General features: G+C 40.5%; 1 protein-coding gene across 1 annotated transcript in view; it reads left to right on the top strand.

Moving 5' to 3' along the window:
- The window catches only part of PCDH11X (protocadherin 11 X-linked), a 445,985-nt gene that overhangs the window by 203,202 nt on the left and 227,111 nt on the right, over window positions 1–15,672 (top strand). The window contains exon 5 of the mRNA XM_066182530.1: window positions 884–955. Coding sequence (XP_066038627.1) covers window positions 884–955 — 72 coding nt within the window. The remainder of the gene's footprint in view (window positions 1–883; window positions 956–15,672) is intronic.

Raw genomic sequence — 15,672 nt, forward strand, 5'->3', positions numbered from 1 at the left:
TCTGTTTTATGACAGAACAAAAATTTGGGGAGAAAGTAAATATGGGACTTGTATCCTTTACAACAAATGTGTAAAATTCCCTCACTGGAAGCACATATGGAGAAAATTAAAAGGTGCCAACATCCTATTCGGTGCTCAGTTCCAGTGACCAAAAATCTTATGCATTTATTATTGCAGTAGAGTAATTAGATGTTAATGAGTAATTACAGGATGTTTTGGTATTATAAAAAAAAGAAAGTGTGAAGGATCAGAGAGATCCTTTTCTTTGGAGACCACTTTAATCTATTCAATTACATGGACTTTTGATTTGGGGTGGTTGTTCTTAGAACATTCCAAGTAGTGGGAAGTCAGGGAGACAGAAAACCTTTAACTGCTCAATGTTCTGGCTCCAGCTCTGAAGAACATTAAGGAAATACATGCTCTCATCTGAAAACATGGCTCCACATCCCAATAATGCAGTCTTTGAAAGTGTTTCCCATAAATTCCTTTTCTGATTCATCTATTTAAGTTACAGAGAGCATAACACAGCCTGGGCAGGAAACAGCAGAGAAACCAGAGTTCCCTCTGATTTTCTGCTGCTGAACCTTACTCTGGTGGCAAAAATAAATTCATTCTTTTGGCTGATTTTTTTTTTTTTTTTTTTTTAATCTGTATACACAGATGAAGGTGTGTACCCCCACGCCTTGAAAGATACAGCAACTTTATAAAGTTATTTAGCTGGGGGGGGGGGGTAAATGTTACCTACACCTACTCCAAATGTGTGCAGTCCTGATGCATAAATACATTATTGTATGGAATTTGTACCTGTTTTATTCCCTCAAGGGAAATGAATGCTGAATGCTGACTGAACATATCATTGACACATCTTTTTCTCTCCCAAAAGCACACAAAAGAAGTGGGAAGGCCGCAAACTCCTTTGAAAGAAACAACCTTGGAGCCCTGGACTCAGCCACAGGTAGGCTGGAACAGCTCTTCTGATCACTTCTTTTCCCTAGTGGTGGTTTCTGTAAGTATTCATGGAAATAATCTGCAAAGGAATGTTGCAACAGGTTGCTGTGTGGTTCTTCTATCACATGTCAGTATGATAGGATTGTAGAACAAAAATATTTGATGTGGTTTTTGGCTGCCCAGACTATATTGGTGGTGCCCTTTGAGTTGAGGCCTGAGGGGTTTTTTTCTGAGCAAGAAATGCCAGCATTGTCTTGCCTTCAGCTTGAGCTTCATATGTGCTTTAAGAGTTTTGCAAAATTTCTACAATGACTCTACAAAACAGAACTACTTTGGTAGTTTTATTGGTGTGTCAATAAACTGTGAGCATCTGGTGTAGAAATGACGTGGTGGATGTTTGTTATTTTGAGAGGGAGGTTTCAGAGATCAACCTTTTGCTTCCTGAGGACTTAACGAAGAATGAAGCAATAATTAATCATGGAAAATAGCTATAAAAGAAATAGAAACATGGAAATTAATATGCTGTCTTCCTTAACACAGAATGGGGCTTGAATGTTTTGGCCTTTGTACTTGCTTGAGCAAATTGTTTATTATAAATGTTTCGTGTGCAAGATTTCAGAGCCATTTTTGCTGATTATTCCCTGTGTATCAGCATACTGTACTGCACATGGAATATGTGGCTTCAGAGGTGATGTGAGGGGAAAAAAGAAAGCAGTGCAAACTGGAATCCTAGAAGTTAGGTTTGTTCTAGAGGCCTCTTTACTACCAAAAACTTGTGGCAAATATGGTGTAGGAATTGAGAAGTAGAAAAAAAAAAAAAAAAAAAAAAAAAAAAAAAAAAAAAAGCCCTCACACCTCTGTTAAAGCTTGAGTGCATTTTCCTTTCTTTGGTGCAAATGCTGGCTGTGCAGGCTTCCACGGGACAGCCTGTACAGCTGATTAAAATATAGAAGCTCACAACTGATAAACTCATCCCTGCAGTCAGAGACACATGGTGTTTATGTTGGTGCATGCAGAGAGCAGATATCTATCTGTAAATATGCAAGCCTTGAGCTGAAGTCTGAGGGGTTTTTCGTTTTTTTTATTTCCTGAGGAAGAAATGCCAGCATTGTCTTCCCTTCAGCTTGAGCTTGATATGTGCTTAAAAAAAAAAAAAAAACCACCAAATTTGCAAAATTTCTACAATAGCTCAACAAAACAGATCAATGCATCAGGACTGCAAACATTTGGAGTAGGCATAGATAGGGAAGTCCCTCAGCTGCTGCTCTTAGGGTTTTCCCCCTTTCCCAGGTAAAAGGCTCCCAGGTGTAGTGTGTGTCCTGTTCCCAGCCCCTGCATGGCCAAGCCCCCCAAACCCCCCGTGCAGGCAGCTGCTAATCACAGCAGCTAAGCCCCATCGATCTGTGTCTGCAATCAATGATGTTTATGTGCAGTCCTGCGGGGGCCTGCTGTGCTCCTCTGCTACCAGCAGATATTAACTCTTCACCTGCAGGAACAAACTGGAGGGAGGTGTTTGGTTCTAGCAGCTCCTGTGCAGCTGATGGAGCATTTTGGGAGGGCTGAGTTTCAGAGCCAAAAATGGCTCTGAAATCCTGCACAAGAAACATATATAATAAACAATTTGCCCAAGCAACTACAAAGGCCAAAACATTGAAACCCATTCTGTGTTAAGAAGGACTGCATCTTAATAGCCATGTTTCTTTTATAGCTTTTTTGCATGATTAATTGTTGCTTCATTCTTGGTTAAGTCCTCACGAAGTAAAAGGTTGATCTCTCAAACCTCCCTCTCAAAATATCCATCATAACAAACATCCACTTCATTTCTACACCAGATGCTCACAGTTTATTGATGGGCTCCTCCTGTTTCCTCACCCTCAGCATTTCCCCACCAGGAGTTTGGAGCTGGGGCTGAGTTTGGGTTCTTTGAGAGGATTTTGGCTTCCCAGTTGAGAAGGGGAATTGCTGAGGCAGCTTGATCTGTGACTGTCATTTAGTGGGCCACTGATGCGTGCATGTGGGTGGCAGAGGTGAATTCTGCAGCCACTTTTCCTCAGTGGTTTGTGTGGCTGTTGCCAGCAGTCCTGTCAAAGAAATATTCTGTTGAACTGCACCTTTGCTGATGGGAATCCTTGTTCTTACTGAGCATACAGACCATCACCATGTTGTTTGATGGTTTCTGAAAGCTGCATTTGCCACAGCTTTACTTAATAATCACAGAGATTAAAATTCATAAAATATTTTTGTCATTCCTATTTATATTTTTACCTAAAAAAAGTATGTTTTCTAAAACAAATGCATACAAAGAAGCTAACACTAATATGCTTCTTTTATTTCTTGGAGAGAAGAAATGTAATCAACAAAATCAAAAGCTGCTGGAACCATTATTGTAGCAGAAAATTAAATTAGTTGTTAATTCTTTCATGGATGTAATTCTGGCCACTGCAAATCCCTCCTTAGGTATTTTGTATGAAGTGAGTAAAAATTCATGGCATGGATAAAAGCTTTGTCTATTTTATGAGCAACAGGCAAATGATCCAAATGGTGCTCATAAAGCAAATGGTTCCCAACTCTAAAAGGAGGAGAAATGTATTTAAAACCTGCTGGAATGAACCAGGAGCAAAGCCAGTTCCTCTGTACAAAAAGGCGTTACTTCCATGAAAGTTTTGTGAATCCCCCACACCACACACAAGGGAGAGACTTGCTTCTTGTGTCTGCTCAATAATAACAATTAAAAAAAAAAAAAATCATTTCGTGTGCTTGGGCTGCTGAGAGCTGCTGTGGGAGGAGTTGTGTCAGCAGAGAGGGAACAGAGCAGCCCAGAGCAGGGTTTGTGTGCAGGGCCAAAGGGCAGTGAGGCAGAAAGAGCCACATCTGGCCCCTGATAGCAGCAGGGGAGAGGCTGGTACCCATTAGCAGCAGGGCAATTTCACACGGAGGTTCCAGGCTGGGAAAAAAGGAGCAGGGAATTTTGTGCCCAGGGAGAGATTTGTGCTGCCATGGATCCCTCTTGCCTTCTTTGCTCAAGGCTGGGTCTTGGAAGCAGCCAGGTTTTGCTGGGAATTTTGAAACAGCTCTGCAATTAGACGAGAAAATGAGAGCTTTGTCAGGCTCATTTCTTCTTCTTTGTGGTGGGTGTTTTTGTTCTTGGTTTTACAGTTGTGTTGTTTTAGGGGTTTTTCTGTGGCTGATTAAGTTCACAGAGCAGTATGACATTGACATTGTAAGAATTCTTTTTTTTTATGGCCGTGCCTTTTAACTTGTAGTTTTCCAATTTTTTTTTTTTTTTTTTTCCTGTGAACTCAGTGAATGAAAACTGATATTACTGCCTGGAAAATAAAGTACGAGAGACTCGTTCCGATAAATTTGGGACAAGACCTTTGCAGATAAGGAACACGTGTGGGAGTAGTTGCCCAAATAGACTTGTCATTGGTTTACAAGCTTTATGTAAATGCTAAATACCATGTATTCCTGTGGTTATGTTTTTTTTGCTGCCTTGCCTGATTAAACATTTAGCTGATAAACCCTGTCAAGGCTGTTCAGAGCTACTGCGGTTAAGATTATGTATTTATAGCCTCTAAATTTGCAGTCCATTATGAACAGGACAATTTAAAATCAAAGTAATCTGTGATTGTTTAAATTGTTGGGGTTGCTGGTGCTGAATTTTGTGTGGCAGTGACATGAAATAATATTGATCGCCATGGTTCTGAATCAGAAACAAGTTGTTTCCTCCAGACTTTGGCGAGGTGGGATTGGTCTCTTCTCCCAGGTAACAACTGGCAGGGTGAGAGGAAATGGCCTAAAGGTGTGCAAAGGTTTAGATGAGATGGCAGGAAAAACTTTTTCACTGAAAAGACTGGAACTCAGCTACCCAGGGAAATGATGGAATCACCACATCTCCTCCAACCTTAAAACCTCTAGGATTCTGTCATTACTGGGAAGATGAATCTAGAGAGAGACAATAGGGATTTACTATTTTCTTACTGAAAAGGAACAATGCTTAAGTTAAAACTGCAGTAGTGGCAAATAACGAGGTTTGCCAGCATGACAGGTACAACAAAACTCCCACTCCTCAGCTGCAGAATATTTCTGATTTAATTTTCTTTTTTGTGACTCCTACATCACTGTCTATTATATGTCTCCCTGAAATGCTTCATACAAGTGGTTCCTAGAGGTGTTCAACGGGATAAGATGTGAGAAGGTGATGTTAGTGCTGCAGCTTTTTGTTTGTTTATTAATTGTAAGAACCCCAAGTGCTTTTAGTCACTGAAGATTATGGCTACAAAGCCAGGATACAGCTGCATTAATCTTCCTGGCCCAAATGTAGCATAATTACTTTAATGAACACGTTAATTTATCCCCTCTCCTCATGCTTTTTCTCAGTTCATGCTGTCAGTGGAAACTGAGACAATGATGACCCTCTCCTCAAAGTTCTCTGGGAGGGTCGAGTGTCTGAGGACACTCATCTGTGTTAAAATAAACCACATCTCACACCAACAAGGCTTTAGTACCACCTGGTGTAAAGGTGGGGCATTCCACAACCAACAAGATCCAAGTCAAATACAACCATTTGTGTCTCAAAAGCAGAAGAGGATTCTTCTGAATCTATAGTTTTATTTTCCCTTTATTTGTGTGCAGAGCAGAGTGTGGTTTTAATTTTTAATTTTTTTTTAGCAAAATTGCTTTTTCTGGATAGGCAAAACCACTCAGACTCAAATCTAATTACAAATGATAGAGGGTTGTTTTTTTAGTGGTTTTTTTTGTTGTTGTTTTTGTTGTTTGGTGTATTTTTTTTTTTTCTCTCAATTTTAAAGAATCACTTCATAATCTTGGAACAGTGGATAACAACATCACTAATCCAATATTTTAGCAGTAAATACGTTTGATGATGGGAATTGCTCCACTAATCTTATATCCCTCCATAGTATAGTTAAGAAATCCACAGGGGGTTTTACTAATCAGTTTTTGTAAAGTAAATCAAGTCATGTAATTCTTGTTCCCCCCAAATGCCCGGCGATGCAGGCACAGCCATGTGCAGCACTCCTTGCTCTTTTCATCAGTTTTGAGCCCTAATCTGCGGCCAGGCCTTCCCCTGAGTATTTCTGGAGAGAAAAGTCTCCAAGCACCCTCTGACAGAGATGTCTTATTAGGGGAGCTGGCAATTCACCTTGCTCCCCTCACCTCCTGCTCACAGGCAAAAAGCTGCCAATAATAAATGTAATCCAACCACATTTGCTGCTCCATTTCTGATAAATATGCTTGAAGGTACTTATTTAGGCTCTCATTTTATTGACAAGTGAGATATATTGCAATATGGCTTGTGGTTTGATCTTGGCTTTAAAAACATTTAAAATTAAAATAGGTTGTTGTTTTTTGGGATTTTTTTTTATTATAAAAAGAGTGTTTTAAATTAAGAATAAATATTAGCAACCGTGGTTAAATGTTTGAAGAGAAGCAATTAATATGAATTCTGTGCATATTTTGTTCCTGCAGTTCATGGATATTGAATTATTGTTCATGGAGTCCTGGGGTGCTCTGTTTGCTTAAGTCACAGCTTGAGCCTTTAGGACTCAAAACCAGTCAAAGTCAGAATGAAAACAAAGCTTTGTTGCTGGTTTGGTGTCTTCAATAGAAACTAGCCATCTAAACAGATTTATGCAGTCTATTCTATAACCCAGGTTATATTCAGCATTTTAGCATCTGTGTGCTTAAAATATTCCCATTTTATTTGATGCCTTAGTAAATTCAAATATTTCTCAAATATATTTCTCATTTAATGGAACTTAAATTGTAATCTGAGAACTGACACAAAAGACTTGATAAAATTAAAAAAAAAAAAAAAAAAAACAATAAAAAACACAGTAATAAAAGACCAGATCAGAGTAGAAGATGTGGGGATTCTAAATGCAATTAGAATTGCCTACACAAGTATCTGAACTGTTTTTGAGCACTCCAGTCTCAAAATTTTTGTCTTAAATGATACTTTATCTCTTCAAATGGAGGCCTCCCAAAGCTTGAAGGCAGCTGGAGGCAGACAGTTGTTTTGGAGTGATCTGAGTATCTGCAGGAATGAAATAATATTTTATTAAGAAACTTAAGAGAAAAGAAAGCACACTAATTATTCTGGACCTCCTGAACAAACAATGTGTCCAGAAATCAGGGTGCAGTTCTGGAAGGTGACTCAGTGGAAAGGGACACTGACAATTTCTTGTCTGTTGGAAGCTTCCCCTGGTTCCAGTTAATGTGGAATAGAACACCACCAATTCGCCACATATAAACCAGTATATCAGCCTCTAGTAGGCCACAGGGAGTATTCAACTGTAAAATAAAAAAGGTAATTACAAGATGTTTGCAAATAAAATCTTAATTCTAATTAAATTCAGACTTACTCTGCAGCAGAACAGGGTTGCTGACATTACCTGGCCAACAGGAAGAACTCTATTTGTGTTAACCTAGTAGGATTTCAGGCAGGTTTTACGTATATATAAAACATTTTTTCAGGATCCTGTTTTGCCATAGTGTATGGCAGTGGAGGTCAGTCGCTGATGCAGCTGAGAAGTCGCTCAGAGAAAATAAGGACAAAAAGAAGCAGGCTCTCAGAGCCGTGAGCACTGAATTTGCTATTGATTTCAGCAGGGGAGACTATTACAAAGGCAGAATATAATTCCCATTCCATTTAAGTTTATCTGTCTGTTTTCCAGACTGGCTCGTGATTCCATGATAAAAAAACCTCTCAATTTGAGCCGATGGAGAGTTCCCTCACGAGTTAATTACCAGCAGTGAGGCCAACCCAGGCAGGTTCCAGGCAGATGAGCCCAGCAGCACTCCTGGGGCTGGATCTCATCCCTGTCGCACTGCTCCCTGTGCCCCCACAGCCCAAACAACACAACTGCTCCGTGGAAAATTAGCCCACAGCAAAGCCTCCAGGTCCTCCTTGAAATATTCAAATTGTTTCTAAGCCATTTGCCCTGTAGGACAGCTTTTCCTATTTGTCCACCGTGACAGCGATGTTGTCGTCTGCCTGTTGTGGGGACGGTCACGGCACAAAGAGTGACACCATAAAAGTTCAGAAGGCTCCTTTACTATGGCTGCATGCTGTCTTTTATACAGTTTTTACAAACCTCGAGGGCAACTTCTAATTGGTTGATAGCTTTCTTGTTAATTATTCTATTGGTTAGTAAAAGATTTTACTTGTCTATCAAATCTGTCTGTTCTCAGATTATTTATGTGTTTTCACTGCTGGTTCTCATGGGATAAATTCCTTGTTATAAGATTATCTTTCACCCCAAGAATAGAATGTTGTGTTAAAGGAACTTCTCATTCTCAGAACAGCTTCATGTGGGAACTTACAGATTTATTGTTAGCTTCACTTAGAAGAAATGACAGGCCAGCTTTTTACCCTATTCCTACATCTGCCTAATTCCTTTGGCTCACACTGTTAAATCTTTCCTTTTCTCTTGCTTCTGACATGTCAGTGTTGCTATCACAGACTCGAACAATGGTGCAAAGAGGAAAGAATTGGTAGGAGGAGCAGGGAGCTCAGCTGTAGAGCATCACCTGGACCCTCAGCCCGGTGTGCATGCAAACGCGGAACCCCAAAATAACATCAGTGTGCCTTGGGCTGGGGCTGCAGGGAAGGAGCTGTGCTGCTCACAGCAGCCAGGGCATTTATTCTCCTTTTCCCTCATGCTGAGCTGCATGAGATGGGCACTCAGCAGTGAAACATCCAGTGACATTGTTTAACAAGGGCAGGTAGACAGCTACTTCTTCATCTTTGGAGATGCCCGGAGCCCTGCCAGTGTCTGAGTAAATCACACGGGCCTGCTTTCAGAAAATGTAGATGAGATCTGTGAGGTGCTCATTTATCCATAGGGATGCTCAGAATGGCTTTCCTCCTCACAGTATTTCTCTGTCATCACCCCCTTTTGGCAAGGGAGCAGAAACATCCTCCTTTATTTAGGAGAAAGCTTCGAATATCAAAATCATTAAGTGCCATTGGACTGTAACTCGCTGTGAGCTGTGCTCAGCTTGCATAAATCTTCAAATGGGAAACATAAAGGAGCTGTGATTGATTGAGGTGTCGTTTTCCTGTGTCCACCTGGCTGTCAGTGGCAGTGAGCTGCTAAGGGAGGCAGGAGCTGTGCACAGGAACAGATCCATCCTCTTCTCTGCTCCGCCAGCGTTAGGGATTTATGCACCTGGGAGTGAGAAGAGCAGCTAGAAAGGCCCTTGGAAAACATGAGCATAATAAAAGTCTCTCTGGTGTTGTGTTTTAAATCTTAAAAATGGTATTGGCTTCCATGCAGATCTTTGCATGGAGAGTGCTTAGGGAAAGCTTTTGGAAGTTTCGGATTTTCAACTCTTAGTTGATCTCCTGACGTTTTCTTTCCCAGACTGTTTTTAGGAAACTTGTAACTTGTTGTAATTTTTCCTTGGTGGTGTTGCTTTTTTCGGTAGGTTGGCTTTTCTTTAAGCGTAAACTTTTCCAATGTTTAGTAAGAACATTATGTCCTAATTCCTGATGGATGAGAAACACAAATTTTTCATTCTGGATAGCAAAGACAGCCATAAAGTCTTGTCCCAGGCAATAACAGAAGGAGGCAGTAAATGCACTGTGAGCTCTGCACCTGCAGAGGTTCATTCCAGTTGTGATTCTGTAACACTCAATATTTTACTATTGGTCACAAAGGATGGAGGCTGAAACCCAGTGTCAGGGGATAAATGACTCATAAATGCCATTAAGGCTCCCAATGCACACCCAAACTCTCTCTCACACTTCTTCAGTGCTGAAAAGAGGTTTTGCTTGAATTTAGTTAACTGAAATGTGGGCTTTCACCAGTCCATTAAGTTATATGATTATTGTTTTGTGTCTGTAGTGGAGATGGTGGCTCTGGGTTGCCAGGTTGCTCACCCTCTCAGGCAGCTCCTCATCTGCAAAATCAGTTGTTTTTCTTGAAGGATGTTTTATGGTCTGATTAATTTTTTGGCTGGAAATTGTTGCATACAAAGCAGATACACTCCAACTTGGTGCCCCAGTGCCCATAAGGTAATGGGTATTATGGACTCACTCAATCCCAAATGAGATTAACACCACTGCTCTCTCCATCTGCCTTTGAGAAAGAATCCAATAAATGACAGGGGGAGATTATCAGAGTCAGCATTTGCAGTGGGTTTTATTTTCAGCAAGGAGACAGGAACTCTCTCAGAAGGTGTTGCTGTTTCACATTGAGTCCTTTTAGTTGAGGGCAGCACTGCCCCTTAAAATGGACATTTCTCACTCCTCATGAGTTCACTGGGCAGCAAAGCTGCACAAGGCTTCTTGCTAAGATTTTATTGGTTTTCTTCAACTAAAAGGGATTTCAAACCAGAGAAGCAGTGAAAAATAATAGATGCTGTGGCCACTTTTCCTATTCTGACAGCTTTTGATTGCAGATTGCAATGCTGAGCTGGGAATGTCAGAGTCCAGCCTGGCCACAAGACTCCCCTGCCTGTGTCCCCTGATCTGCCTCCAAGTGTCTGTGAAGTGTGCAGGGACACAGGTGTGCCCTCTCACAATCAGTTAAACAGATGAGATCTTCCTCCAGATCTCTTCTTTTTTTCCTTGTGTTATCCCATTTCACATTTCTGCAAAGCAGGAGCAGTTGCTGATTTTCAGGCCACAGGAGTTCCAGCCATTTCTGTCCCTCTGGCTGAGCCTGCCTCCTCTGTCGCTGTCCAACAGCACAAGTTTGTGAGACAGTTGGAGACAAGTTACAGGGAGTCTCAAAAAGATGGTGGCCTGCACTCAGTTGTCACTGAAATGCTGTATCCAGCCTCCATTCTGCCTGCTTGGAGCTGAAGGACACAGATGAACAGCAGAATTCAAGTGCTAACTCAAAGTAAGCTTAAAATAGGATTTTATAATACAGTATTTGTCTTTTCTTAGAAAACAAAATGGTTTTGGTTGGCAGCTAACTCTGCCTTGAAGAAGGAAGGGAATTTTTCAGTGTATATAATTCTTTTTATGGACGAACTTCAGCATGCTTCCATGCTGTTATGAGTACAAACTGGATTTTGCTGGAATTTTACACACTGGTTCAAGCTGAGTTGTTTACTAAGCTAAATTAGGGGAAATGCCATAAGAAAAGGATGCCAGGGTTTAGTCAGTAAGTGTTGGTGCTGCAGCACCTGCAGTCTGGAAAATGATCAGCAAAACTTTACATTTTGGCTTTGTTTTGAAATGCCTTTATGGCTTCCCAAATACCATAATTAATTGTTGTGCATCGCGCTGTTTTTCTAACTCTAACAGATACTACAAGTTTCCCACACTCAGAAAAGAATTAATGTTGCAAACAGTCTGACAGTGGTTGGTGTTTGCAGTAGAATTCATCATCCCTGAAAAGATGCATATTCTACTGCTTTGTTTTGAAATCCATAAATTTTCACAGTACTTTGTAATGCCCTGAATTTCACTATATATCTGCAGTACAGATGGTGTAAACTATGAACCGAGGCAGAAATTGCACTTTGCTTTATTTGTCATGCCCTCTCTTTGTGCTGCTGTTCTCCCTCAGGATTTTATTCTAAATTCCTCTTCACTCTTCAGCAAAGGCTCACATAAATTCTCAGGTTGCCACTTGTGGAAACTTCCTCAGCCAGGGAGCCCACAGTCAGTCATTGCCATGGACAAGATTAGTTCTGGGTGCTTATTTTAAGTTAAAGGTTTTCAGGGCAATATCCTAATTTGAAGTGCTATTACCAGATTAATTACTTATCACTGAAGTATTTGCACTGTGGGAACATTTTTAGTACTGTGTTGTTTATCTGGTAATATTTCATACTTATATTTTACTCTCTGAATTCCTATAGTGATTTCCCTATAAGAAAACCTGATATTTACAGTGATCCTCTGACATGTGCATGTTAAAATTTTCCCCTTCCCAAGTTTGTTTGTGTTTTTTTGGTGTTTTTTGTTTGTTTGTTTGTTAGTGTTTTTGATATTAAGGATCATTTCACAGAATCAGTTAGGTTGGAGAAGACCTTTGCTCTCATCAAGTCCAAGATTCATGAAATCTTTGGCATCCACAGTGGATTCTTGTGTTTTATCTGTGCTGGTTTGGTTTCCCTGTTGAGCAGCCTGCCTGGGAGGTGATGCTTGAGGCATTCAGGTCTCAGTGAGATCAAGGCTCTTGGATCTTTTGAATTCTGATTGGTTTTTTTCTGTAACTGCTTTCACACGTGTGCCTAACACATTAAGCTCTGCCTATTCAAGTAAAAGTGAGGATGCTTTATGATCTGTTTCATTCTTTCTATTTCTGGATTTACAAGTGTTGTGACTTGGAAACATCTGAACTTTTTTTTTTTTTGTGAGGAGAAGCAGTGAGAGAGGGAAGAGTTTTCTGGCTTCTACTTTTCAGAACACAGCTAAAACGCTCGGCTTCTGGGCTTGGCAGTTTTACAGCAACTTGATAAAATAAAAATAATCGTGCCATCACTATTTTATCTTCCTCCTTTCAGATGTGCTTCCTTCAGAATTGCTTCTTCCTTTCATATTTGTGGCACTGTGCTCAGCAGCGTGGCAGGCTGTTCACAAGCTCTGCCAAGCTGAGGATTTGAGAGAAAGTAAACAACTCAGTTGGAAACAAGGATAGCAAAGAGTTGTGGAGCCTCTAAGAACCAGAGATATGCTGCTGTATTATACAAGAGTTCACTTAATGGAAAAATGCTGTTTTCCCCTTCGAAGGGGATGAATCTCTCTTGCTGACCATTGTGAAATAAGCCAGCCGTGCCCAGCACTCTGTGCAGGCAACTTCTCTATCAAGTTGTTTTGTAGCTCTCATCCTGGTAGAGGGGGGGAAGAAAAAAAAAAAAAAAAAGGTTTTTTGGCCTTCAGTTAGAAGCTAAAACAATATTTATTAGGAATAAAGGCACATGCTAGAACCACCTAGAGAGAGCTGGTAGAAGGAGCTGGGAAATTCCCAAGGGAGCTGCAAGATGGGCCGTAATTGAAGGAGTCTTTTCCTTCATGTAAAAAAGTTTTCCTCACATATTCCTCAAATATTAGTTTCCTTGCAAGTGATATTTATTCTGCCAGCTACAAATCCATTAGTGATGCTTTAGTCCAGCAGATTTTGGGTTTTGCAAACAGGCTTGATTTAACTCAGCAGCTTCTCAAGCAATTTGTGTATCACTCCTACCCTCACCAAACAGCAGTGAGATGAAAGACAGTTCTTAATTATCTTCCCAGGGAGGAGGTGGGGCTTAACTATTAAGAAACATCTTAAAAACATTGTCTAGTGCAGTTTTCCTGAGGAATAAATATTGCTGTTGGAGGATTTCCCTCCTCCTGTGTCTTCTGTGCAGTTCCTGTGCAGGCTCTAACTCTTCATTCCATGTCTCCACAATCTGAGAGAGAGGAAGCTCAGCTTAGACCTCAGAATTGTTACTTTTTGTTTTTAAGTTCATCCTTAGGTTTGTGAAGCCCTGAGACATCTATATTAGTTTAGGGGACTGCAGGTAACTCGTGCTGTACATTTTGCTGAATTAATTCATCCCTCCTGGAAGCATACTTGAGGTCTTCAGGGATTCTTCCAGGGTTTTTCCTGGAAGACCTTAACAGATGCTTCTGCCATTTTTTCCAGTGGAACTTCTTTGCTTTAGAAACCTTAGGATGTGTCTGACACTGTATATTTAACACAGTGATATCAGTTGCACTCGGATATCAGAATTATTGGACAGCATGACTTAAATAGGTAGCTTTTAAATAGGTACCAAAAAGTATGACTTTTTTGGACAGGAAAATTCCTGTTCCACTTTTGTACTGTCTTGAGAGATGATATTTTTAAACAGGGCTTGCCAGGTATGTCTTAAACGTGTTTTAATAACTACCACAATACTTATCCAGGTCCTTTCTTGGTGATGTTCCTTCTCCAAATGAACCAAACTCTCTTGGAAGGGAAGGGTGGCAGTCAGGATGGTAAGAGTAAAAAACAGAACAAAGAGTGCAAATCAGCTTTTTTGGTGATGCTGTAGCAGAAACAGGGCAAACCTGTGTTGGTACGTTGGAACACACAAAACAAAGGATGCAGCAGAAGACCAAACAAAAAGGGCTGCAGAAAATAAATGCTTTTGAATTAGTCTGTTTAGCCATGATAGATGCCTTGTCAACCTGCCGCACCTAAAAGCTAAATACATGAGTTGGAGAGGAAAAAAAAAAACTAAAAAGCCAATTGAAGAAAATCAATCATTGGGGTGTAGGCTATTAAATGTTGACAAGTGGTAAAGGCTGGTTATACTGCTCTAAAACTTTGGGGGATAGCAAAACACCTTTGAGTAAACTTAGACTCTTTAAATCAAAAATGAGAGTTTGTTGTTTTTCTTCGTGTCATGATATGTCAGGGGCCAGTATTCTCAGAGACCGTTACACAGTGTGAAATTACTGGTTTACTCAGTTCTTTATATTTCTGACCTTGAGATCCAGATCATTACAGTCAATGCCCCTGACAGAACTGCAGGGTCCAGAATGGGCTGAGGTTCTGTAACAATAAAAAAATCTGATTTAGATAGATAGATAGATATAATTATTTGTTTAATTAATTTATTTTTAATATTTTTTTAGTTAAATAACCAGCAATAATGTTAACACAAAGTGGAAGTAGTCAGGTAACTGATTAATTTCATTCTGTAGGGAGCAGTGCACAGAAAGGCCACACAGCTTCTCCATTTGTTTTTCTTCTACAGCCAAAGAATTTGCCACGCAATTGCAGGAAAATGCAAACTTGAAGTCCTAAGGAGACAATGTTTCAGACTCCTTGGAATTGCTTTCTTAAAATAACAAAGCTTCCATTGATTTCTACTTCCCCGATATGTTTTAGACCGTAAGGTTTAAATTGTTTAAATTTATATAGAAAGTACACGGGGCGTGTTAACAGCATGGAGGCCCAGGGCTTCAATTGCCTGTTTCCTTGTTATTGATCTGACTGGGTTATTTGGTGGTTCTGCCTCTTCCCAGGGGCTGAGGACTGATAATCAGCATTTGCTGGGTGGATGGAAACGAGCTGGTGACCAAATTTAACTGCGACAGCCCCGTGTCCTCTTGTCAATGCCTTGGAAATGCAGTTCTTACGCCAGTCAATTATTTTAGAATACAGTTATGTGACACCAGTTATGTTAGAATAAACCAAGGGGTGCTAGGTGATGGACAGCAGTCATCACTTAAAGGCTTCACTCACTAGATCAACCAGGAAGAAACAGGAAGAGAATGAGAAAAAGCCTGTTGTGTCCAACCCTGGCTGTCGGTGAGTTTTTCAAAGAGATGATTTCATCTCCCTTGTAATTTGTGTCCTCTGCTGTTTTTCCTCTGAGGTGCAGTGTTGGGGTATCATGATATATCTGAGCCTTTGGCACATGCTCTGGTGGCAGGATTGTGCTGAAAAAAATTGATCCCAGATTGTGCTCTGGGATCCCAAAGCGAAACTGCTCCGGGTCCCTTTGAAGGCTGTTCTGATCTTTGGGTCAGCTTTTACAAGGCAAGGGCAGGTGGGTGTAAAAAGTCCTTGCTTAAATCATTACTTTAGTATTCTTCAGAAAGTCTTTCTGGCAGGGTGTTTACCTCAGAGTTAGCCACAGTTTCCTGACACAAAAAAGAAATTGCCATTGAATAAAAGCCCGCTGGAAACGATCAATCTTCCATAGACAGCAGTGAGCTACTGGAACAGAGAGCAAAAAGTTATATTGTGTGTTACGTGG

The sequence above is a fragment of the Chamaea fasciata genome, unplaced genomic scaffold (genome assembly GCF_029207755.1).
Source record: "Chamaea fasciata isolate MVZ Bird 193981 ecotype frontalis unplaced genomic scaffold, bChaFas1.0.hap1 SCAF_4, whole genome shotgun sequence".
Taxonomy (NCBI): Eukaryota; Metazoa; Chordata; class Aves; order Passeriformes; family Sylviidae; genus Chamaea; species Chamaea fasciata.